General features: G+C 34.0%; 1 protein-coding gene across 1 annotated transcript in view; it reads left to right on the top strand.

The window, feature by feature from the left end:
• LOC115887921 (fibrillin-1-like) overlaps window positions 1–25,428 on the top strand; it is a 72,192-nt gene extending 46,764 nt beyond the window's left edge. Inside the window, exons 6-22 of the mRNA XM_030907454.1 lie at window positions 3,595–3,924; window positions 7,012–7,221; window positions 12,487–12,711; window positions 13,033–13,284; window positions 13,438–13,615; window positions 13,733–13,842; window positions 14,842–14,958; window positions 15,886–16,041; window positions 16,101–16,239; window positions 16,488–16,684; window positions 16,750–16,980; window positions 18,780–18,959; window positions 19,312–19,578; window positions 19,685–19,936; window positions 23,547–23,773; window positions 24,612–24,854; window positions 25,001–25,428. Coding sequence (XP_030763314.1) covers window positions 3,595–3,924; window positions 7,012–7,221; window positions 12,487–12,711; window positions 13,033–13,284; window positions 13,438–13,615; window positions 13,733–13,842; window positions 14,842–14,958; window positions 15,886–16,041; window positions 16,101–16,239; window positions 16,488–16,684; window positions 16,750–16,980; window positions 18,780–18,959; window positions 19,312–19,578; window positions 19,685–19,936; window positions 23,547–23,773; window positions 24,612–24,854; window positions 25,001–25,135 — 3,449 coding nt within the window. The 3' untranslated portion in view covers window positions 25,136–25,428. The remainder of the gene's footprint in view (window positions 1–3,594; window positions 3,925–7,011; window positions 7,222–12,486; window positions 12,712–13,032; window positions 13,285–13,437; window positions 13,616–13,732; window positions 13,843–14,841; window positions 14,959–15,885; window positions 16,042–16,100; window positions 16,240–16,487; window positions 16,685–16,749; window positions 16,981–18,779; window positions 18,960–19,311; window positions 19,579–19,684; window positions 19,937–23,546; window positions 23,774–24,611; window positions 24,855–25,000) is intronic.
• Window positions 25,429–25,434: the final 6 nt, after the last annotated feature.

The following is a 25,434-nucleotide window of genomic DNA, read 5'->3' as shown; positions in this document are numbered from 1 at the left end:
TATTTATAGCAAAGTAAATACAGACCATCTAAGGTAAATAACGAATATAGTTTTGATTTCACGACATTTTTTTGTATTTTTAATATTTTTTTAAAGAGACTAAAAAATATATTTTTTATTTATTTATTAGTATCTCTGAAACTATCAAAACATATTTAAAAATATCTTAGTATTATGTAAAGTGATTAGAAAGGAAGCCAAAAATACATAATATACGGGTTGTTCCCTTTAAAAAAATCATTCCGATCAACTCACACTTTTTTGAGCCTCCTTATAGAAGTTAAAATATTTTCCTGAAATACATCCTAGTACATTCTTTAGGTTTGCTAATGCTGGACCCTGTATACTCGGAAGTATTGAGTATAATATATTTTTAGAGAGCTCATAATAACATAAATAAAATGAAAAAAAATAATATAAAACAGGGCCTCCCATTTAAAAAATTAAGTCTGACTTATATTTTGAAAATGACAGCTCCCAGCAAAAAACTAGTTATTGAAAGTCTCTACGGGACTCAGTTTTTGTCTTTTTGAAAAGTTATAAGTTATTTAGGATACGAAGGGAGTCAAAAAAATGCAACATTTTCAAATTTGCCCTGTATTTCAGGAACTAAGAGGGTTAGGACCAATCTGTAGTGTAATTGTAATAGAATTATAAAAAGCAGCACAGTAATTGAGAAAACCACATCTTTTTACCTCTATATATAAACGAGAAACCCTGTAAAACACACGAAAATGGGACACTCTGTACAGGGTGGCTCGAATTCGACGCTCATCATTGGGATTTCGGAAACCGTAAGAGATACAGGATCGGTTAAAAGGAGGCAAAGTTGCGCAATTTGATGCTCAATAAAATGCCGGATTGCATTTTGAAAAATTCCGAATACTTCCGAATATATTCGAAAAAAAAAACGGAATTTTCAATTTTGTTTTCTATTGTTTCCTGGCTTTATTTGTTAAGATAACTTAAAATGAAAAACATATTTTCATGGCCATTTTTTCTGCTCTATAACTCTGTGTGATTAAATATTGACTCTGATGTTTCGGCTTCTGGCGACCATCATCAACTCAATTTTTTTAAATACGGACCTGATTTTTTTTTCAATTTAATTAAATCCTTTCATCACTCTTAAAATACTATATATAGTCACATTGATATTTGCCGACATTTCGTACAGAAGATTTCATCACCAGAATATTTGATGCAAAAAAAATAAAAAATAAAAATGCAATACGGCATTTTATTGAGCATCAAATTGCGCAACTTTGCCTCCATTTAACCGATCCTGTATATCTTACGGTTTCCGAAATCCCAATGATGAGCGTCGAATTTGAGCCACCCTGTACATCTCCTTTCCGTCGTGTATCGTCTAAATATCACATTGAAACATTTCCAATCGGATTTCTACATGGAAAAGCTCGATGTGAATCTTCTTGACATATTGCCTCCTATTTTAAAGGTGGAAACAAAGTGGAAGGAAACTATTAGCATTTAGATGGTCGAGCGCGAGATCGTGTGGATTCACCCATCCCAGCTGGGTAGGTCAAGAATTCAAAGCCGCCTACCGCAATCGAAGGGTAAATGTTAAAGAAAATATGCAAATTGTTTTAAATAATAATCTTTAAAATCTCAATAGAATATCAAACGGAGCCGACTTGATAGTATACCCGGTAAATATATCCAAACATATTCATATATCACGTTATCTGAAGGTTTAATCATACAATCAAATTATATAGAATTAGAATTTATTTATTTACTAGACCACCCGGATAATTTCGTACCACCTAACCACAGATTTACACAGATTTTTCAGTAAGACGGAGAAACTAAATAATACAAGAATAGCTTTCGGTCAAAGAGTAGATAAGACAAGAGACGACAGTGAACAAAGAAGTCGAATTTTGCGAGAGAGACGCAGATATATTAAAATTTAAAGGTCCCACTAAGTCCCATTTTGTCTGTTGCCAAGTATATTTCTTTGAAAAATAAACAAGATTTTCTAAAAATAAATTAATAATATAAGAAGGATATAAGTAACGTATGTTAATACGGAAATGTAAATTTTTAGTTTAGGTTGGTTTAGGTTCTTTTTTCGCAATGTACTGATAATATCAAAGAAACAGAATTACTAACTAAGTTGATCGATTTCAAAGATAAACAGATAAAATCTGAAAATCTGACAACGGCGTATTTTATTTATTCTAACCTATGATTTTAGGACGCTAATCAGCTCTGCTAATCAGCTGTGCTAATCAGGCTTAAACATAAACAAATCTGATTAGTTGTTTCTTGCATTTTTGCCTTTTTAAAATGTGTTTTCAGAGTTTTTAAGGTTTAATTTTAGTATCGTTTTTGTTGCGTACTAATTTGTAATTATTGTTAAATATGAATACTGAACAGGACACGAGTAGCAGGAAAAGACGAAATGGTGGCAATGTGTGTGCTTATAAAGACTGCAAAAATAGGTCTTATTCTTCGACAAACATAATATTTCACTCTTTTCCAAAGGATCCTGAAAAGTATTTTTATAGAAAATATACTATATAATTATGTTATTAACCTAATTGTAATTCATAGATCGAAGACATGGTTAGAAGCTTGTAATATATTTTTACAAAAAAAATTGAGCAACTCTATTTTTTTGTACATAAACTCTTCAGTTGTGATATTACACTTGTTTAAGTCCATATGTAAAAAAAATACACGTAAATAAAACATTTCTTACAAATCGACTTGGTCACTTTATCTTGTTTACCAAAGATATACAAAATATTGCTTTTATTATCTTTATTCCCCGACAAATATGTTTCTAATTATAATTTATTTCATATAATATTTAGAAAACTCATTTTTTTTTCATTTCTATTTATTTCTTTACCCATACAGTAACTATTTATAAGCTATACAGGCAAGTTTTAATAATAGTCTATTTCAAACTTCCCGCGAAAATATTACGAAAATTTAAAGGGACAAGCGAGACGAGGTCACTCTCCGCACCACTCAAACATGAAAGGTACCGCGCGAACTGTCGTCTCTTGTCTTATCTACTCTTTGATTCGGTCCGTCTACAAAGTATCCGGAAAAAAGAAAGTAAAATTACAATTATCGATATATATTTTTAGGACTTGAGTTAAAAAAAAATAACAAATTAATTTATTTTATTTACTTATACAGCCTCCATTTAACTCCAAACACTTAACTAAACATCCAGGTACACCCCAAACTAGGTCCACACCTTAATGTTCAGTGACGGTAGTCCAGGCCTGTAAAACTGAGCGAATCAAATCTTGTTTATTTCGAGGAGCTGCTCGTTCCACTTCAATCTTCATTAGTCCCCATATGTTTTCAATAAGGTCTGGTAAAGCTGCTGGCTATGGAATTGTTGCCAAATGGTGTTCTTGCATCCAAGCTAATGCCACTAAAGCGTTTAAATAGTTTTCGCGAATCTTACACGGCCTTCCTGAAACTGGTCCATGCTTCATATCTGTGCAATTTTTTATACTCTTTATTGTCTCATACTTAAAATAAAGAAAAAAATATAAACTTAGGTAGAATTTTTGAGATTGTCTTAATGAAATATATTTGTTACAGGTAAAAGAGGCAGAAGTCTGGACAACATTTGCCCCGTTGGTGATCCACTTCGTGTCAGTGATACGGTGCGTCCATTTTTATGCGGCACCGACCCTGGCAAACCCAGCTGTCCACCTCTGTACCAGTGCTTAGTCCAGAAAGGCAACGATTACGGAGTTTGCTGTCCGGCATCGTTGAAAATACAGAAAACTGGACAGTGTCCTATTGAGCCTGAGGCTGGATTTGAGTGTGGAATTATGTGTACTCACGATCTGGAATGTCCATCGGTACAGAAATGTTGTCAGACTGAAAAGTGTGGGTCGTCTTGTATGCATCCGAAAAATATTACAGGTAAGACACTGTACTCGTATACCGGGTGGTGGCATTTTGTTGTAAGAAATCCCATGCAAATTTTGAACTGTCCAAATATTGGCTCCCCTGTTTATTACCCAAAGCAAAGTCGTAAATATGTATGTTTTTAAAATGTTCGACTGTTCGATTGCCTCTAATCGTAATATAGGTACGTTTTTTTTTTCGTTTTATAAGTTCGATTGCTATTATTGGTTTGATGATTGAACTTGATTAGCTTTCTTATTTATTTTCCTACTGATATTATTTTGAAAGATATATTACACAAAAATAATGACCTACAATGAGAAACAAGATCCCATCAAAAGCATAAAATGTAAGTTTCGCTACAAAAAGTTAGGACATCTACAGGGTGGTCCGAACTGTATTCCGGAAATTTCGGCAGCATATTCTACAGGTAAAAATAAGTAATAAAGTTCGTGTAAATGTATGTTTTAAAATTCTTGCGTAATAACTTTTCGTCCGTACCTGTATAAAACTACTCGGTAAAAAAATATACATTTATGACGTTTTCCACGTAAAAAAGGTCTCTTGGTAGAAATCGCTACGAGTAACGAATCTCGAGATATTTGGAATTGAAATTATCAATACCTACATCATTGACAAATTAAACATGTTGACCAAATAGTTATTAGACTGAAATCATAAATTTGAAATGTTTTTGTGCCCAAATGTTTAACAGAAAATTTTTTATCATCATTTTTTCATCGAAAAATTTATAATTAATTTAAGAAAATATAAATTACCCAAATTTATTATTTCGGTCAAATAACTGTCTACTCAACGTGTTTATTTTTTGGTAATAATGACATGTATTAATTATTTCCCTTCTAAATATCTTGAGAACAGTTGCTCGTAGCGATTTTTATCAAGAGACCTTTTTTACGTGAAAAACGTCGCAAATGTATATTTTTTTACTAAGCAGTTTTAAATAGGTACGAACGAAAAGGTATTACTCTTTAAAGCTGTTAAAATACACGTAGGTGGCGCCCTCTACAAATAAGCGTCATATTGACATCAAAATCGAATTTCTCATGTCAAAAAACTGCCAGATACCAACTTTCATCCAAATATTGACGTTACTCCAGAAATTATTTGGAAAAAATCGAAATAAAAATGAAAGTTCTACACACTGAATATCCGAAACTAATCATTTTAGGACATATCCGGAGTACAGTTCGGACCACCCTGTATAAAAATAACTATTTTTAAGAATATAAGGTCAAAATGGGATGTAATCTATTACCTATCAATATTTAGCTTTGGATAAAAAAAATATATTTATAGTGCTTCCATGACATTAACTAAAATGACTTGGTTTTACATGCAATCTCACAACTTTTTGTAGTGAAAGAACTTAGTTGCTAGACTTGGCGTTTTGTTACATTTTATGTTTTTACTAGGATATATATATATATATATATATATATATATATATATATTATTATACCACACCGGAAAAGTCTAGGGATATTACAATTTCATCCAGCCATCGTCAGTAATTTTATTATTTGCATTTCTGATATAATAAAATTAAAATAAACAAATAGTTTACAGGACGTATTGGAAATAAAAATGCGAAATTTACGGAATTTTTCAAATTTACCTTGATTTTTATTGAACTCAAAAAAATACACACATTTTTTTAATTCTAAATTGGGAATTAAAAAAAAGATAAAACCATTTTTACTTAATAAAGGGTATGGCCTCCTCTACTGTTCATTACAGCCCTAAATCATCTCTCCATGCTCCTGATCAGGTTGTCGATCTCTTCTTGAGGTACAGCCTGCCACGCTGCATTCACGGCCCGAACCAGATCCCTACGAGTTTCACGAGGCATGTCCATTCTCAAAATTCTTCTTTGGACCGCGTCCCATACGTGCTCGATGGGGTTGAGGTCAGGAGATTGTGCCGGCCAGGGTAAGATGTTTAATTGATGAGCATTGATAAACTCACTTACCACTCTGGCTGTATGAGGCCGTGCATTGTCATGCATGAGAATGAAGTTTCTCCCAAAATCATTGGCATATGGTAACACGACAGGCTCAAGAATTAAATCACGATATGTGATTCCTGTTAGAAACCTTTCAAGAAAAACGAGATCGGTTTTTCGGCCTAACTGGACTTCTCCCCAGACCATAACTGTTCCACTTGATAAGGGTGCACTTCCTGAACATGATCCAACCGAATAAGATTTCCCGGCTCTCTCCATACCCTAAGCCTTCTCGAATCCGGATGAATTCCAAAGCGTGACTCATCCGTGAAGAGAACATTGGCCCATTGTTCATTCGACCACTGAACATGATCTTGAGCCCACAAATATCGTACCTCTCGATTTCCTCTCGTTAAGGGTTGAGCTCTCCAGGGGCGTCTGCTTCTTAAGTTGACCTCTCTTAATCTATTGCGAACAGTGTCAGGACTAAGGGTTACATTATGTGTTTCCTGGAGAATTAAACTAAGCTCTGGTGCTGTAAGAGTCGGTCGGCGTCGAGCATTTAATTGTAAAAAATAATCTTGCTGAGGGGTAGTAATGCAATGTCGCCCTGTGTGCCTTTCAGCAACATCACCACTTTCATGGTAGCGTGCACTTAATCGCGATATTACACTTTGCGTTGTATTTAATGCTCTAGCTACGTCGATTTGGCGCATTCCAGCTTCGAGCATACACGAGCCTTTCGTCTCTGTTAGTTCGTCTCACAGCATTTCGTCTCTGTTAAGATGTCTACGCTCCATAATGTAGTTTAATACTAAACAGAGTTATTTGAATGAATGCTAGCCAGTTATCATAAAAACATAGCCAGTACAGGTTAAATTCGAACAGTTGATGCTAGGTGCTTTTTATACATTTGACAAAAAATGCACAAACACTTCTGCAAATATCCCAAATTTAGAAATAACTAGTGTGACTACTTCGTTTCAATCGAAGTAGAAATAATCGGCCTACAAATATGTGGTTGTTTATTCAAAACATTTATTTTTAACTTTAATAAAATGATATCCCTAGATTTTTCCGGTGTGTGTATTTTTGTTAATTCTGACTATTAAAATAAATAATGTTTTTCTTTTAAGAATGTTATCATCAGAAAGCCCTATCGGAAGTCTTAGCGGTTAGTGAAAGAGCAGGGCGTGGTTATATACCCCAATGTACCGACGATGGTCAATTTGAACCCAGACAGTGCAGCAGAAACGGATTGGTTTGTTGGTGCGTGGACAGGATGGGCAGGAAAATTCGAGGATCTATGGGACCCTCCGATATTGTAAATTGTTCCATCGTGGATGGTAAGTTTTTTTTGAATAATCGTTTAAATAATCCACACTAAATAAATTTTATGTAATTATAGAAAATATAATCTTAGAGACAGTGTGTGATCTTTCTCTTTAGATGGTGTCTTAATACTACTTATTATTGTAGCGGGTTAATTGTAAATTGACTGCCCTACTAATTGATATCCAGAGGGTAGTCAGTCTCATTATCATCAAAGTATAAATTATTAAAGTATTGTATTTATAAAACGATTCTTCATAGCTACTTGCCTTCTATTTTTGAAGTGCAACTTAAGAAAATACATACAGGGTGATCCGAATTGTATTCCGGAAACTTTGGCAGCATATTCTACAGATAAAAATAAGTAAAAAAGTTCGTATAAATGTACAGTGGTGGAAAAAAGTATGGAAAGTTTTTACTTTTTAAAATATCACAGAAAATATTGCTATGCTTAAACTCTCAGGAATATAAATGAACAGCTTATCAGCAAATAAAAGTATTCCAAAAATTACACAGCGAAAAAAATCTGTTTAGCAGTTTTTGTAGAACAATAGATTTCTTGTGGCCAAAAGTATGGAAACCATAAATAAATACATTAAAATTATTTAGTTTAAGCTGATAAACGGTACGATTTGCTTCAGATAAACATAAACATCATGCCCAAGTCTAAATATTTCTCTACGGATTTAAAAAATAAAATAGTTGAATTATACAAGAGCGGTTATAAACTAATTCAAATAAGTAAAAATTTAAACATTTTAAAAGGCACCGTTTCGAAAATAATTAGTAAATTTAATAAAACAGGGAACGTTTCAACAGCTTTTAAGTCAGGAAGACCAAAAAAGTTGTGCAACAGGACAATGAAAGTAATGAAGAGAATATCAATGGGAGATCCAAGAAAAACATCCACAGACATTTCTCGAGAAATGGGTGAAAGGGGAATATCGGTGTCTGCACGCACGGTGAGAAGAAGGTTGGATGACATGGGACTTTTTGGAAGAGTTGCGGTGAAGAAACCAGTAATATCAAAGAAAAATAGGATGGCCCGGTTTAAATTTGCTCAAGATCATCTCACCTGGTCTTATCAGAAATGGAATACTGTACTGTTTAGCGACGAAAGCAAGTTTCAACTGTTTGGTAGCGACGGGAGACGTTATGTCCGAAGACCAAAAGGTACACGGTACAGCCATAAGTACCAGATGCCCACAGTAAAACATGGGGGTGGGAGTATAATGGTATGAGGGTGTTTATCTCGCTCAGGTGTTGGTCCTCTTGTTAAAATTAATGGGATAATGGACCGTTTTTTGTACAAAGACATATTGGAGAATAATATGCTGCCTCATGCTGATGAAGAAATGCCACTCAGATGGTTGTTCCAGCAAGACAATGATCCCAAGCACAAATCTCGGTTTGTTCAAAATTGGTTAAATGAACATAATGTTCCACTAATGGATTGCCCTCACAGTCTTCGGATCTTTACCCCATAGAAAATTTATGGGACTATTTGGATAGCAAAATTCGAAGCCATTCTATTTCAAATAAAAACGAATTATGGGAAGTGCTAAAAACTGAATGGGCGGCCATTTCCAGTAAAGATTGTACGAGATTGATCGATTCGATGCCACGAAGATGTAGAGAAGTAATTAATTCATAGGGATATTCCACTAAATATTAGTAATTTTTATATTATCTTGAATTTTAATAAACATTCTTCTCAAGTTTCCATACTTTTGACCAAGAAAATATTCATAATTTTTTATATATTTTTTGATAGCTGTAATTTTTTATTTAAATGTATTAGGTTTTGTAGGAAATTATTTGTAGGTCACGATTATATAAGGCGTTTTATTTCATATTTTAATTTCTCAGCATAAATAACAAATTAAAAAAGTTTCCATACTTTTGGCCACCACTGTATGTCCTAAAATACTTAGTTTCGGAGATACAGGGTGTAGAAGTTTCATTTTTATTTCGATTTTTTCCAAATAATTTCTGAAATAACGTCAGTATTTGGAAGAAAATTAGTGTATGGGAGTTTTTTGACATGAGAAGTTTGATTTTGATGTCAATATGACTCCTATTTGTAGGGGGCGCCACCTACATGTGTTTTAACTCTTTTCAAGAGTAATAACTTTTTGTCGGTACCTGTATAGAACTACTGAGTGAAAGAATATACATTTCCGTGATTTTTTACGGAAAAATTGTCTCTTGGTAAAAATCGCTACGAGCAATCGTTCTCAAGATATTTAGTATGGAAATAGTCACTGCATGTCATTGTTGATCAAAAATACGTTGACTACATAGTTACTTGACTGAAATAATAAATTTGAGAATTTTTTTTAATTAATCATAAATTTGTCTGCGAAAAAATGATGATAAAACAGTTTCTGCTGAACTTTTGGCACAAAAACATTTCAAATTTATGATTTCAGTCTAATAACTATTTAGTCAACATGTTTAATTTATTATGTCAATGATGACAGGTATTGATAATTTCGATTTCAAATATCTCGAGAACCATTACTCGTAGCGATTTTTACCAAGAGACCTTTTTTACGTAAAAAAAGTCGTAAATGTATATTTTTTTACTCGATAGTCTTATACAGGTACGGAAGAAAAGTTATTGCTCTTCAAACCAGTTAAAAAATATGTAGGTGGTGCCCTCTACAAGTAGGAGTCATATTGACTTAAAAATCAAATTTCTCATGTCAAAAAACTCCCAGACACCAATTTTCATCCAAATATTGACGTTACTTAAATAAAAATGAAACTTCTACACCCTGTATCTCCGAAACGAACCATTTTAGGACGTACATTTATACGAACTTTTTTACTTATTTTTATCTGCAGAATATGCTGCCGAAGTTTCCAGAATACAGTTCGGACCACCCTGTATAATTAGAAAAATTTAAAATCAATATATTCGTTTCACTCTATGTAAAAAGGTAATAGGTTTGAAGACTTATTTGGTCTATTCAATGGGAAGGGGGTATTTTATTAATGTAATTGTGTACTAAATTAACTTGAACAGATATATTAGCATTCTTGTGTAATCTGCAACTAGTAATTTTCATATTGTCTTTTTTGGTTTGTGACTTTGTAACTTTGTAACTTTTAAGTACTTTTCATCTTCAGATTGTAGCATCCTTCTTCCACGCGGTAGCTGTAGTTTTCGAGAAATACTATTGTAATACAGTAAAACTTCCATATAGCGGCCACAAAAATTTTCAAAGGAATGTGGCCGTTAAGGGAAGTGGCCACTATTGGGAACAATAAAATACAGATACCAATGTAAAAGGCCTTTATTTTGGAAACGTGTACTTATGTATTTTACACATAGGTATTCTTATATACATATGTACAATTGACTTTAAAAAGTTACAAAATGATAACCTTATTTTATATGGTGAAAAACTGATTAATGGTAGTCTGCTTTAAATTTTTAATTTTGATTTTTGTAATTTCACTTTCAAATTTCATCAAAGTATGGGCAATATCAACCGCTAGTTCGTCTTTATTTTGAATCACCAAAAAATTCTGAATCTCTCTTAATTTTTCACATACTTCACTCATATTATTTATAGATGAACACAGAATGTCTTGGCCTTCATCTTCTTCCTCTTCGGCTTGAGTGGAGTCCTGTCTGTCCTTGTTGTTTGTAAATTCCTGGATTATTCCCTGCATCTCTAAACTAGGATTTTCCGTAGGGACATCTGAATCGACTGTCAGATATTCTTTAAGATCTGGACTTCCTGGCATGTTTTTTAAAATTGAAGATAACTGACTTAAAGGAATGTCGTCCTCTTCGTCAAATGCATCGTCCCCTTTGACGGTTGCAAATCCCGCTTTTTGGAAACATTTTTTTATAGTGTTCGATGTAACATTTTTCCATGCTGTACTTATCCACACCATAGTACTTGCCAAATTTATGCTCTCTTTAGCCTTTTCCATCGTTTCTTCGGTATTAGTAAAAGTCAAAAGTCTTTTAATAAAAAATTGACGATATTTTAATTTAAAATTTTGAATAATTCCTTGGTCCAACGGCTGGCAATGAGATGTCGTATTTGGAGGAAAAAAAATTATACGAACATTTTCAAGTTCTATTTTTGGGTGAGACGTGGCATTATCCAAAAATAAAAGAACTTTTCTACCCTGCCGTTTCATTTTGGTGTCAAAGGTTTTGAGCCAAGATGTCATTATATCTGTCGTCATCCAAGCTTTTTTGTTGGATACCCATTCTATCGGCAATTTATCTACATGCGCTCCTTTAAAACATCTCGGGTTTTTGCTCTTACCTATAACTAGCGGATTTTCCTTCTCACCATGCATGCTGCAACAGAAAAGCAGTGTCACTCGTTGTTTAGCTGATTTTTTGCCAGCACATTTATCATTCTTTAAAGCAAAGGTTTTGTTTGGCATTGCCATATAATAAAGCCCTGTTTCGTCTGCATTAAAAATGTCTTTAGTGTCGTATTCCTTAATGATTGCTGTTAATTTTGTTTTCCAGTCTTCAACAGTCACTTCATCCACATCTGCAGACTCACCACAAATTGTTTTGAAGTTAATATTATGTCTCTTGCAAAACTTATTTAACCAGCCAGTTGAAGCCTTAAATTCACTAAGTTTCAAGGATGTAGATACCTCAAGAGCTTTTTCCCGAATTAAGGTTCCCGATATGGGTATGTTTTTGTTCCTTGCCTTACAAAACCATTCGTAAACTAGTTGATCGATTGCAAATCCTTCTGTTTTAGGAAACTTTCGTTTTTTATCTGCATTGCATCCTTCTTCTTCAAACATTTTTTTTAATTCCACTTTGTTTTTTAAAATGTCGTTCACTTGCGTTCTTCCAACACCAAACTTTTCCGCCAACTTTCGAGCACTGCTGTTATATTTTTCACTTTCCGCGACAATATTTAATTTCTCTTTAATAGACAAACGTTTACGTTTCAAAGACATGGTTGCTGTTCTTTCAGAGTAAGAAACTAAACTGATTCTATATCTCCCAAAAATTTCAGCAAACTACTGACGAATTTGTATTGTATTTGTCACTCTCTGTACCTCACTTCCCCTAAGATTAATTCAAACAACTGAAAATTGACCGCTAACAGAAGTGACCGCTTTTTAGAAGTGGCCGAAATGGGAACTTTTACTGTATATTATAAAGAAAAAATATAAATAATAAATAATTATAAAGTTTGTAGAGCGGGAAAAGTAGCAATGGTAATGTGAATAATAAAGAATTAAGAATATGTTTTTTGGAAGTTAATTTTTGTTTTTAGCGCGTTCACAAACAGTGGCTAGAAGCTTAGATAATAAAGGCAACGAATGTGAGCGTCTAGAATGTGCTGCAGTGTGCGAATATGGTTTCAAATTGGGAGAAGATGGCTGTCACACGTGCAAATGTGACGATCCTTGTGACGGATACACGTGTCCAGAGGATGAGGAATGCGTCAATGTCAAGGAATCAACGTGTAGCGATTTCTTATGTCCATCTTTACCCGTCTGTAAGTATGTTTCTTAACTTTGTATACACCAAATTCCTTACTTCTGTTTGAAGGCACATGTTTTTTGAAACACCCTGTATAGAAATATTCGCAAATTGTAAGAATATTTTGTTTTAAATTCTGTAAAGTCTGTAAGAGAGAATAATTGAGACTGACAGTTGTTGACTGTTCATTTAAGTTGCAGACAAATTACATTTTCTGTCATTTTTAGATGTCATCTGTCGAAGTGTTCCCTGCCTCGGACAAATTTTATACATATTTGCCTTGCAGACTATCCATACCTAGGAAATTATTAATTTTCAATTGGTATTTGATTTTCAGGTCGTCCAAAAGCTGTGTACGCCAACCCCTGCGACCAAGGCACGCCTCTGACCGATGATCTCAGCGGTGCCCCAGTAGCCTGCGCGCTCAGATCTGAAGACGGTACTCTTTGTCCTGCATCGTACGAATGTACAGCGGTACCTGGATCGACTCAAGCAGTCTGTTGTCCAATGGAAGAAGTGGAGGAAAAGGATCAGTTGGAAGGAGAAGCCTCGGAGGATTTCAATCGGGAAGAAGAGAGACCACAAACGAGTTAGTAGATTAAGGGTTATTACTTTTAATGTTGGTTATTATACATATTTTAACTGATTTTTAGTGCTAATCAGAGAAAATGTAAATAAATAAAAGTCGGATGAGGTTATATTTTACCTATTGTGTTTATGATATTCTTTTTTAAAATTTTAGTGTGTGAATATCTCCACGATTTCTCAGAAAGTATGGAAGGTACCAGGGAAGGTATGAACTTGGCCCTACCAACTCCAGAATGTGATTTCGAAGGTAACTACTTCCCTACTCAGTGCGATCCAAAAACGAAAGAATGCTGGTGTGTGGATAGCTTTGGAACAGAAATACCAAAAACCAGGTAAATTGTTTTTGGAGAAGAAAATTAATCAATATTAATTTTATTTAGTCAATAGTATGATTAGTATTGAATGACTATTTACATAACTCTTTTTAACTAATTTTTGTAATCTTGTAGGACGAAAGATAACTCAACTAACTGCGAAGAATTGAGAAACAATAGCGAATGTCTTGATTTAACTTGTAGAATGGGATGCGAATATGGATTCATATTATCAGAGGAAACAGGTAAATAATAATACATAAATAATAACATAATAACAAAATACCACTCGATAAAAAAACGGCGTCGAAGATAGCTGGGGAATGATAATCGTTGATAATTTTGGCGATGTCAATTTCTAAAAAAAACTTGTCAAAAATTAGAACTAATTATAGAAAAACTAAAAAAAGGATAGAATGTTACCAGAGACCAAATCTAATTCCAAAAAATATTTTTTTCTCTTATTTTAAACTACACCATTTAAAAATAATTTTTGATTGTTATTCCCCAGCCGTCTTTGACGCCGTTTTTTTTTCTATTGCATGGTAGTTTTATATATATATATAACCCACTATAATGGACTGAACATTAATATAAATAATATTCAGTCTATTATAGTGGATTTGTTATTACAAAATTTTGAAAATATTGCCACTAATGTTATGATAAACATTTATATAAATTTACAAAAAAAAACAAATATTTTGGTGTTTTGAAATTAGTAATTAATAGTCAAGTACCATAACCAAACAATTTTTTCCTAAAATTCTTCAAAAGCATGTTAAAAAATAAAATTATTTAGAATAAGAAGTCGTTATGTAGAAACAAAAAGTTCAACAAAAATTTCTAAGCATCTAATGGCAAAATACACAAAATTCTCTTCTACAATTTCATCTAGATATTTTCCCACAATATGCAGTTCTTTAAACACACATATTAAAGAGAAAATTTATCATTACAGCACTGTATTTAAATTTACATTAGTGCTTCATTGTTCTTCAAAACAATTTTAACTAATTACCTTTTTTCTTATGTAATTTGCCATTTTAAGTATTTTTTAAGTTATTTTTCTCAAGTTGTTAAATTGATTATATTATTATTAATATACAGCATGTCCTACATACTTGTTTTTTTTATATAATTACAACAGACATATTATTTCTGTTTTTTTATTTGTGTATATCGTTTAAATATACATCAAAATTATTTTACGGTAGGATTACTAAATTTATTATATTATACAGGATGTCCTACTTGTCAGTGCCGAGATCCTTGCACTAGCGTTACTTGCAACGATGATGAGCAGTGTCAGTTGGTCGAGGTTAGCTGTAAAGATCATTATTGTCCACCTGTTCCCGCATGTAAGTTTAAAAAATATTGGAATTTTTATTGTGTTTTTTATGCTAAAAATTAGTTATTTTTTATACAAGACGATAAAATACCATTTTATCGTCTTGTAATTAGTTAAAAGATTAATTCACGAGCAATGAAATCGCGAGTGAATTAATTTCGGAAGACGATAATGCAATTTTATCGTTGTGTATAAAACAATATTTTTTTTCCATAGCCAGTTACGTTTTAAAAAATATTCAGAAATTATTATTTCAAGGAATTTATTACGAGTAGAAAAAATATTGTGCTGGGTTGGCGTTGGTTTCTATGTAATTTGACAAATAAATAAAGCTGTCTCTTTTGTTGTCAGTTTTGAGTCAATATTTTTTAATTCTCTTTCGTGTCGATCGCTGATTGAATTGGAACCAGAAGTGGCTCAAAACCAAATAAGTAAATTACCAACAGATATTCAGGCTGAGGCGACAAACGCCATATCCAAACTACTTCCATTTAAATCCCGAATAACTTATGAAAAGGAATACAAAAATTTTCAAAAATGGAAGCAATTAAAAAACGTGCGAGAAGAAATAAAGATTTTAACCTATCCTCGTTGTTAAAGTATCATTTAATCTACCCTTGCGGTTAAAGTACTATTTTATCTACTATTTTTGATAGATATCAGGGAATTTTAACAGTTGCTATGGAAAAAAATTGTAACACTACTTCTATGATTAATGGTGTGGTTGTAAATAAAATAGTAGACAAATAGTGGTATTTTGAAGGCAGATTTTTGCAAATAACATTTAAATGCCGATTCCAAATGAAACGAAATTCTAGACGAAAGTTCAATTTTAACGCTTTTCTTTAAAAAAGTCAAATACAACTTTTGCATGAAATTATCTGGGGAGATAATAAGTTTTTATTTATTTTTATAAATAGGTCTTAAATTTTTTTAGGCCTCCCTAAAAAGGTCGGTCAATGTCCTTACTTAGTACCAGCAACATCGACAACTTGCGATTTCGAATGCTACTCAGACTCCATCTGCAACGGAACAATGAGGTGTTGCTCGAACGGTTGTGGTACTCAATGCGTAGAACCCTTACTCTATACCGGTAAGGAAATACTTTTATTGAGTCTCCAACACCATAACTCTAATTCTATCTTTTTTCAGCTTGTCAGCATCAGAAAACACTAGCAGAACATCAGGCTCATGAGTCTGGAATGCCTGCGGGAAAAGTATATATTCCTTCCTGCGAGGGTGATGGCAGTTTTAGCAAAAAGCAGTGTCATCCAGGTACAAAAGAATGCTGGTAAGTAACTCGCCAGAGGAAGTCTGACAGCGGCAATGTTGCCACAGCTATCCCATTCGAGGTAGATCTATCCCTTTGTAAGACAATTTTACCCCGCTATCTCGTGATAATCTACCCCGATGAAAAATAAGCTTGTGGCAACACTGGGTAACGATCGCGAGTTAACTCCGTTAAGATACTTGTGCAGCTTTTACACGCGTATCTTAATGATGCTGTTAACTCACTTGTGTCGTAAATATCTATTTCAGGTGCGTGGATGATAGAGGCTTCGAAATCTCAGAATCCAGAACCAGAAACGACATTTTATCTTGTGATCCTTCTCCAAAATCTACCAACTGTCCCTTACTGAATTGCAGAGACGACTGTGAACATGGGTTTGAAATAAACGAACAAGGTTGTAGAACTTGTGAGTGTATCGATCCTTGCACAAAGATATCTTGCAGAGGTACATATTTGTTTCAAGTTAACACTTTAAAGTTTTTGATGAGTTTTTTGGTATTTATTCTACAGGTGAAGGTGAAATGTGCCGGTTGGTTACTGTGGAATGCGTGAATTGGCCTTGTCCATCTGTACCCATGTGTTTGCCAAAGAAAGAAAACCCTTGTCAACATGGTGAACCGCTAAAGTTGAGTTCTACAGACGATTTGTTTACTTGCGGTCCTGAATCAGAAAGTTGTCCGTCTACTCACAAATGTCAGTTGAGTCCTGTAGGAGAATACGCGGTGTGCTGTCCCAAACCAAGTAAGAAAGTCTAACAACTTAACTAATGATTATAGTAATGAGCATATGTATGACCAAGGTCTCCTTGCTCTTGGTCAACGTAGTCTAATAAGTAGGTTTTGGTCTTACTGCTCCACTATTGCAAATCTCCTACAATTTAAAAAGATCTTTACTATTATAGAGGCACTTTCTACGTTAACATTCTAAAGTTTCATCTTTCGTGTTTTTTTTTTGTGAAAATCTATACTTATGCGTCCAGGTGATCCCAGAGTAAATCTACATCGATTTTTTGCCCAAAATTATGATGTAAAACTCCATATGTTATATGAATAAAATGATCGAATATATGATCGAAAATCGAAATGATCGACTAAGAATAAAAACGGCGTCAGAGATAGCCGAGGGGTGTCTCACTATTTGAATTACATGTACATTTTCTTGGCAGTCGCTGGCAGTCATTGGCAGTCTTATGGCAGTATGATCGAAAATCGAAATGATCGACTAAGAATAAAAACGGCGTCAGAGATAGCCGAGGGGTGTCTCACTATTTGAATTACATGTACATTTTCTTGGCAGTCGCTGGCAGTCATTGGCAGTCTTATGGCAGTCGCCTATAATAATTACATGGCAGTCATAGGCAGTCTTCTTCATAGTCATTGGCAGTCGCCTAGCAGTGGAAGGATATTTTGGCAGTACGTGTACATTTTTTACCCGAGTGAGACACCCCTCGGAAATAGCTTTGAAATGAAGATCGCTGTTATTTTATATGTAAAATGACATCGAAAATACCATCGATCGCCATTTTAAAACCAATACCTACACGAAGTTTTTTTCGATCATACCGTATACCGGGTGCGTCTCAAAAGTGGCTCATCCCTACAACTTTTTTATTTCTTCTGATAAAAAAACGAGATTTGGTATGTAAGTATATGACACAAATTAGGATTGATTAACGTCTTCAATTCTTTTCAGTCACTTCCTGTTCCACCGGAAATGACTACAATTTTTGGTTTTTAAATGGCACCCTCGGTATGTTTTTATTTTATTCGATAGAAAATGACACTCTGAATAGAATGACATATCATGGGACAACTTTTAACATTTTCGCTTAAAACAAAGTTGTATTTTAAATTTCAATCTAGAGTGCCATGGCTGTGTTAAAAACACTAACTTTTAATCAAGGAACCTTGGAAAAATAGATTTCATCGTCTAATGTTTTCAGTGTCTTTTCCTGGCCGATTAAAGCTACACGCACACTGGTGCGATCACTCAGCCTTAATTAGCTGCTCTGTTTACTCTATTTCTACATTGCAACAAGAAAAAACACACAAAATAACGGAAAATTCCTATGAGTTGGGTCGCGATCACGTGATCAAACTCGACAAGTTGAATCTGATCGCCACCGCAGAATACAACGCTGCCTGGCCGCTTCGTTTCCAAAACTCGATCGCGCCAATGTGAAACGGCTCATATGAATTCTTCAGCAACTTTTGGCCGCGGCCGCGTGGAGATCGTGATTGTCATTTTCGAAAATGTCAAAAGTTGACATATGATATGTCATTCTATTCAGAGTGTCATTTTCTTTCGAATAAAGTAAAAAAATACCGAGGGTGCCATTTAAAAATTAAAAGTTGTAGTCATTTCCGGTGAAACAGGAAGTGACATACATTATAATTGAAGACGTCGATCAATTCTAATTTATGTTATATACTAACATACCAAATCTCGTTTTTTTAGACGCACCCGGTATAGGAACATGATTGGTTAAATTATTTTGAGTTTTCATTATTTTACAGTTAAGTATTTTTGTTTTGTTTTAGGAGATGTATGCTTTGAACCACTTGATAAAGGAAAATGTTTGGACACAACTCAAAGTAAAAACGAAACAAGGTTTTATTTCAACGCAAAAACCAACAGATGTGAAACCTTTACGTACGCTGGATGCCAAGGAAACCACAACAACTTCCATACAGAATCGACCTGCAATTCTGTTTGCCCAGGTATATATTTATTTAAATAGTAGAACTATTACTTTATCATTCAAATATCATGTCATAAACTTTAAAGTTTAAACAACAGTTGAGAATGTCACGTGAAAAATTGAATTATTGTTGACGCTTCAACTAAGTGACCATGTTCACAACTAATAATTTGGTTCAAAAATTATAGCTATAGTTAAAGTAAAATGTTATCTGATTAAAATCTAAAACCGAGTGTTTTATGAGTGGTTGCCATATTGTTGAAAGTTTCTTAACTCCAAGTTAAACTATTTTGAGAAATTAATATACGAATCTGTACCTTTATAAAAACACTGATTATTACTAATGTTATAATTAATTTTAATTATTGTAGTATTGAGCCAATGCGAGCGTCTGAGGGAAAAGAACCAAAAACAAGCCAAAAGGTACAACAAACCCACTTTTGCACCACGCTGTGATCATGAATCCGGTAATTGGCAGCCAGTTCAATGCTTGGAACATGTCGGTGTCTGCTGGTGCGTCACTCCAAACGGTGAACCGCTCAAAGGAACCTTAACTCGCGGTGCTGAACCAGAATGCAACTTCAGACAAGCTAGGAACAGGGCTAGTAATAGGATGGATGCAAGCGAAGCTGATTTGGGTATGTTCAAATATATGTTTAAACTTTACATCGTCGTTATATAAAAAATAATTACAACTATATAAAATGTAATGATGGCTTTACTCATTTTGTATCTCCTTTTCAGTGCTCGAGGAACTAATGATGCAACTGGGATCTATAGACGAAGAAAGCTCCTCATCTGAAGTATCAATTGACAGAATAGATGTTGACGTTGATTTACCAATAAGCACAAGATGCCAGGCATTAGGTGGCCAATGTGACGAGTCTGGAAAATTCTTGCCAACACAGTGCGAAGACGACACGTGTTGGTGTGTGGATGAAGCTGGAAATCAACTGTCTGGAACTAGCACTTTTGCCAGAGCACATCACAATTGTTGTAAGTGATAAATTAAAGTGTTGTAAAAATTTTACTTTTATTATTTTTTGTGCGGAAAATTATTTTTTCTTCGTATAAAGGTACTGGGTCTGGAGATAGAGACCCATCTACTGACAATTCATTTTCTTCACTTCCAACGACGCGACAGGTGTCTGCCTAATAGGTTTTTCATATACCACACTATTAACTCTGCGAAATAGGAAAAGTAAATTTTCAAAGGAATGCTTGTCAAGAAAATTACTATTTGTATATCTTGAGCATAAACCCTTCAGGCCAACAAGCAATTGTCCTCGCAAAATAAAATCACTATTAACATATCCATTCCTTCTGCTAGCAGAAGGAATTTTTTTCAAAATCTGAGCCAGATAGATATAGGAATCCCTAATATAGTTTGAAAGAGCATTTAAATCTGTTTCGACTTATTCAAAAAAATACATATATAGTGTTGTATTTGAAATAATGAAGTAATGTAAAATAAATATTTAAAATAGACCAGCAATTTTTGATACCCCTGTATACGTTGAAGGAAACAATCAATTTTTTTAATAAGTTTATTTCTGGGGCTTGAAGGTCAGCACAAGAATTAAATCTGAAAAGGAATGTACAGGGTGAGTCAACAATAAAGTAAAGTCCATTATCTCATTTGTTTCGAGGTTTAAAAAAAATATTAAATATAAAAGTTATAGGGACGGTTAAGATATACATTTTAAAATTATTATAGAGTATACAGGTTGCTTCAAAAAAGTGTGGCGACTATAACATATGTTTTTTTTAAATGCAATACCCTATTTTTTATTTTATTTTTAGATTCTGCGTAAAATTTTATAATTTTTTTGTATATAATGTTATATACCTAAAATTAATAGTTTTTGTAATATTTCAATTTGTTTAAACAAATGTTAAATTGCAGTTATAAGTAGTATAAATATCTTTAAATATCTCAAAAACCAAAGCTTTTAAACATATTAAACTGTTATAATAAATGCCTTATTTTATGTCCAAGAATCCAAAAATTACATAAAATACCGGGTGTGTTCCATAAAAAAAAATATAACTTTGGTATGGATCTTAGTTCTGACACACCCTGTACATTTCAAAATAATTTTAAATTATGTACATTGCCTCCCCACATATATCCATAAAATATTTTGTTTCTACATCTTTCCGTTTTCGTATAATCAACCGAGGCGAATGAGGTGCGCCACCCTGTATTATTGAATAATCTCAAAAATGACATATGAATAATCTCTTTGACAGCAAGCCTGATATTCAAGACACTGGATCTTTTGATGGCTTTCCTGGTTTTTTTAAAAGGATTTATAGAATAACTGTGTTCAATATTGCCGAAAAATTTGGTACAATTCTTTTACAACCATTTAGTCCAGCAGAATTAGGAACTAAAAAAAAACTGGGTTGGAAATTGACAATGCCGAATTGACAATTGAACTATTCTACACTTGCATTACTATATATTACACTTAACTATATATCTTTTAGAATAAATTTGTCAGATTAAGAAAAAATATATACTGTTTGAAAGACAATTTTATATTCTTTGAAAAGAGTTTAGAGATATTAATTTGTATTTCGGTTTCTTTGGATTAAAATTATTAAATTAATGCATGCAACAAATTATCGTTTTTTATTACTAAGATGTATGCCATTATTTATTTATTTATTGATTGACAATTAGCTAAAATAAATTTTCAATAATGGGTATGAACCCTCTTGCTCTTACAACATCTCTCATACAGTTTGGCATAGATTCAATCAAGTTTGATATTGTTGCTTGCGGTATGTTAAGCCACTCTTCTTATACTGCAACAATGAACTCTGGGATAGAGGTTGGGGCTCTTTGTCTAGTACGAATACTTCGTTTTAGCTCATCCCATAAATATTCTATCGTGTTTAAGTCTGGACTGCATGCTGGCCATTCCATAACCCGAAAACCGACTTCTGAAATGTAATGCATAAAAGTGAATTCGCTTCCAATGTAGTGGACGTAAGGTACCACATGAACTGCTAAAATCTCCTCAATATACCTAGCACCAGTTAAACCTCCACTCCCGTGCCGACGGTCGTCCCAACGGATAAAAACTGGGTCGGTTCGCGCAGTCATAGAAATTGTACCCCAGATCATGCAGAAACCACCTCCATAAGCAATCCGCTCCTCAATGCAGCATTCTGTGAATCGCTCATCTGCCCTCTGGAACACTTTTCTGCTTCGGTCGCTACCATAGATTGCCATAGAGGCATATCCTTGTCTCATCTGAGAATAAAACACATTCCAATTGTTCTAGTGGCTAATTCAGATGTTCCATGCAATAGGCAGGCGTGTTTGACGATGAGCTAGGGTAAGTTTTACCACTCCTGCAACTCCCAGTGGACGATATGCCAAGAAAGTACAACTTTGACAAACATGTCAATGTAGTATTGAGCAATAAGAAGGATTGGAAGAGCGAAACGCTTGCCCAGCAGTTAAAAGACCATACCATAACTTGGTATACTGATGCTTCCAAAACCAATACGGGAACAGGGATCGGAGTGTTTGGGCCGAGAGCTAATTACTCCGAACCAATGGGCACTTACCCTAGTATCCTACAGGCAGAAATCTACGCTATCGAGAGATGCGTACAACTTATCTTAGATAGGAACTATCGGAAACAAGAAATAGCCATCTTATCTGATAGTCAAGCAGCGTTAAAGGCGATCAACTCAGTATCAATCAATTCGAAATTGGTCAAAGAATGCATAGAGAAGCTGAATAAATTAGGCAAAGAAAACAAAGTCCTCCTACACTGGGTGCCTGCTCACCAAGGGATAGAAGGCAATGAAAAAGGCAATGAAAAAGCAAATAATCTAGCAAGGAAAGGAGCGAACACTCCACTAACTGGACCAGAACCGTTCTGCTTTCCAAGTGGTAACCAACTCAAGGCGGAACCCAAGAGCTTGGAAGATTCCATCCGCAACCTGGAATGGAAATCTTGCAATGGTCTAAGACACTCGAAGAAGTTTCTGAGGGCTTATGATCAAGAAAAATCACAGATCTTCCTGGGTCTGAGTAAGAACAATCTTCGGATTGTCACGGCGTTTTTAACAGGACACTGTCTCCTCAATGAACACCTCAGTAGATTGAAACTAAGAAGAAACGGCGAATGCAGATTCTGTGGGGAAGATGGTGAAACACCAGTACACCTCATCACTGAGTGCGCCGAGACGACAACCATTTGTGCCATGAATTTTGGTACGATTGATATTGGAGATGGAGAACTACCCTCTATAAAACCGTCCCAGATACTGGCTTTTGTCAAAAAGTACAAAGTAACAGTAAAGTAGTAATTGCAATATTTGATAAGTTTTTTATTCTTATTGTCCCCACAACACAAATGCCTTTCATTTGTTTACCCTTTACTACGCTTATAAACGATAAGTACTTTGGATAAATTTATACTCATATTAAAGCATGTTAAATTGTCTTTGAAACAGCTCATATTTTTTTCTAGGTCTGATAAATAGATTCTAAAAGACACAGTTAAAGTCAAAAGTTTACAGTGCGCCGATTTCTATGCACGCAAATTTATATTAATATGAATTTTTTCTTCTATTTCAGCTGCTGTACCACTAGAAAGCGCCGAAGTCATCCTAGGATTCAGGGGTGAATTCGATGACATCACTTCGGCTCCGGTAGTGAACCAAATCACCAGAATAGTGAACAGCCTTAATGGAAACATTAACGATAACGGAATCATGACTGAAGTTACTCCAGATGCTCTTTACATCAAGTTTTCACTGATCGGTGCCAGTAAAGTTGATGTTGCTTACCAATTAGAGCAAATGGTAAATTGGCTAATTAAGGGTGTATTCCGTTGCTTACCTTGGTTATGGTTTTATGTTCCGTTTCTATCGGTTTCCTGAAAGTTTTCTTACTACGGAACATGGTTCCTGAAAAATTCGGTTATAACTGTCACCAAACTAACCAGCAGCGCGAGAAGGCTGGTTTTCTGGTTTTGTTTGTCAATCAATGTCATTTATGTGACGGAAATCAAGCAAATATTGGAAGTTCGAGTGAAATTCTCATTTAATTTCTAAAATTTGTAATAATATTTTGTATTTACATCCAAAAGCAATGGAGGTAGGCTGTAAAGGTAAATAAATTTCATTAACTAAATAGATTGACTTTTTAGGACCACTTAAACTTATCATGCAGCCATTGTTTCTTAAAGTCAGGAACATTTAAAGAAAACATGAAAAACAAGACAACAAGTAGTTGTGAATGTTTTGTAAGCTATATAAATATAAATATTGATTAGATTTATTTATTTATTATTGATCTGTTTTAATATTGGACCTGCAAATCTTCACATGAGCTGTCTAACGAGTTTAACAGTTTATTAATCAAGTACTTTTCAATATTAAACTCCATTGAAAAGAAGAAGCATGCGTAAAAGCAGAGAATCGGTACATTAAAAATGCATGAAAGATAATTTTATAATAGAGGTATTGAAATTTAGAAAACGTTTGACGTTTCCGGTATTTTACCAAACCGTTCCGTATCAAACCGATGTTTTTCAGGAACCGTTCTTTACCGTAGTTTACCGGTCAGGTTCGCCTGGTTTTGCCACGGAATACAGCCTAACTTTAATTTGTTTACTAAAATTTTGATGTTTTTTCGTAGGTTATGCAACAGGCTTTGCCAGGTTTGACAGCGGACATAACTAGATCGAGGGTCATTCACAAGTTACTGTCCCAGGAGGGTATTCTTGGACAAAAGCCCACGGCTGCTGGACATAGAGAAGTCGTGTCACAAGCTCCGGTTTCTGTGATAGCACCATATCACACAGCTTTGATAGTTATAGCTGCTGGTTCAGCTTTTGTGATTTCTGTGCTGACTGTGTTGGTCATATTATATCGTAGGAAGGTAAGAAAGATGTTATAACATATTGTTGCAAAACAAAACGCTCATTCACCACAATACTTAATATTAATGATAGTTTTAATAATTTGCTGATGATACTTGTCAATGTTAACAACTGATAAAACTACTAACTTGAACTATTTTTTCAGATGAATACCCTAAGCCAACAAAAAATCGTCCAAGATACAAGGTTTACACCGAACAACAGACCAATCTACATAGAACTATCCAACGAAAAGTACAATAATATTTCTGCTTCTACAGAGCCAGTGAAAAAACCGTGACCTACGCTACTGCTAAAATCAAAATGATTTTCCTTGTATATTTATGTAAAACTGATATTGGGTTACCGAAATAATCGAAACATTGCCATTTGAACCGTAACTAAAATGATTTTTTTTAAACAATTTAAAAAAATCAAATACTTGTTCTATAACAAATGTAAATGGTATTTTGAAAAAATAAAATAATATTTTTTTTCATAGCTGTTAAAATTGCCTTATATCTATCAAAAATAGTAGATTAAATATTACTTTAACCGCAAGGGTAGATTAAATGATACTTTAACAGCGAGGATAGGTTA

The sequence above is a fragment of the Sitophilus oryzae genome, unplaced genomic scaffold (genome assembly GCF_002938485.1).
Source record: "Sitophilus oryzae breed Bouriz unplaced genomic scaffold, Soryzae_2.0 scaffold_682_pilon_pilon, whole genome shotgun sequence".
In the NCBI taxonomy this organism is placed as follows: Eukaryota; Metazoa; Arthropoda; class Insecta; order Coleoptera; family Curculionidae; genus Sitophilus; species Sitophilus oryzae.
This window is presented reverse-complemented; position numbering and strand designations above follow the sequence as displayed.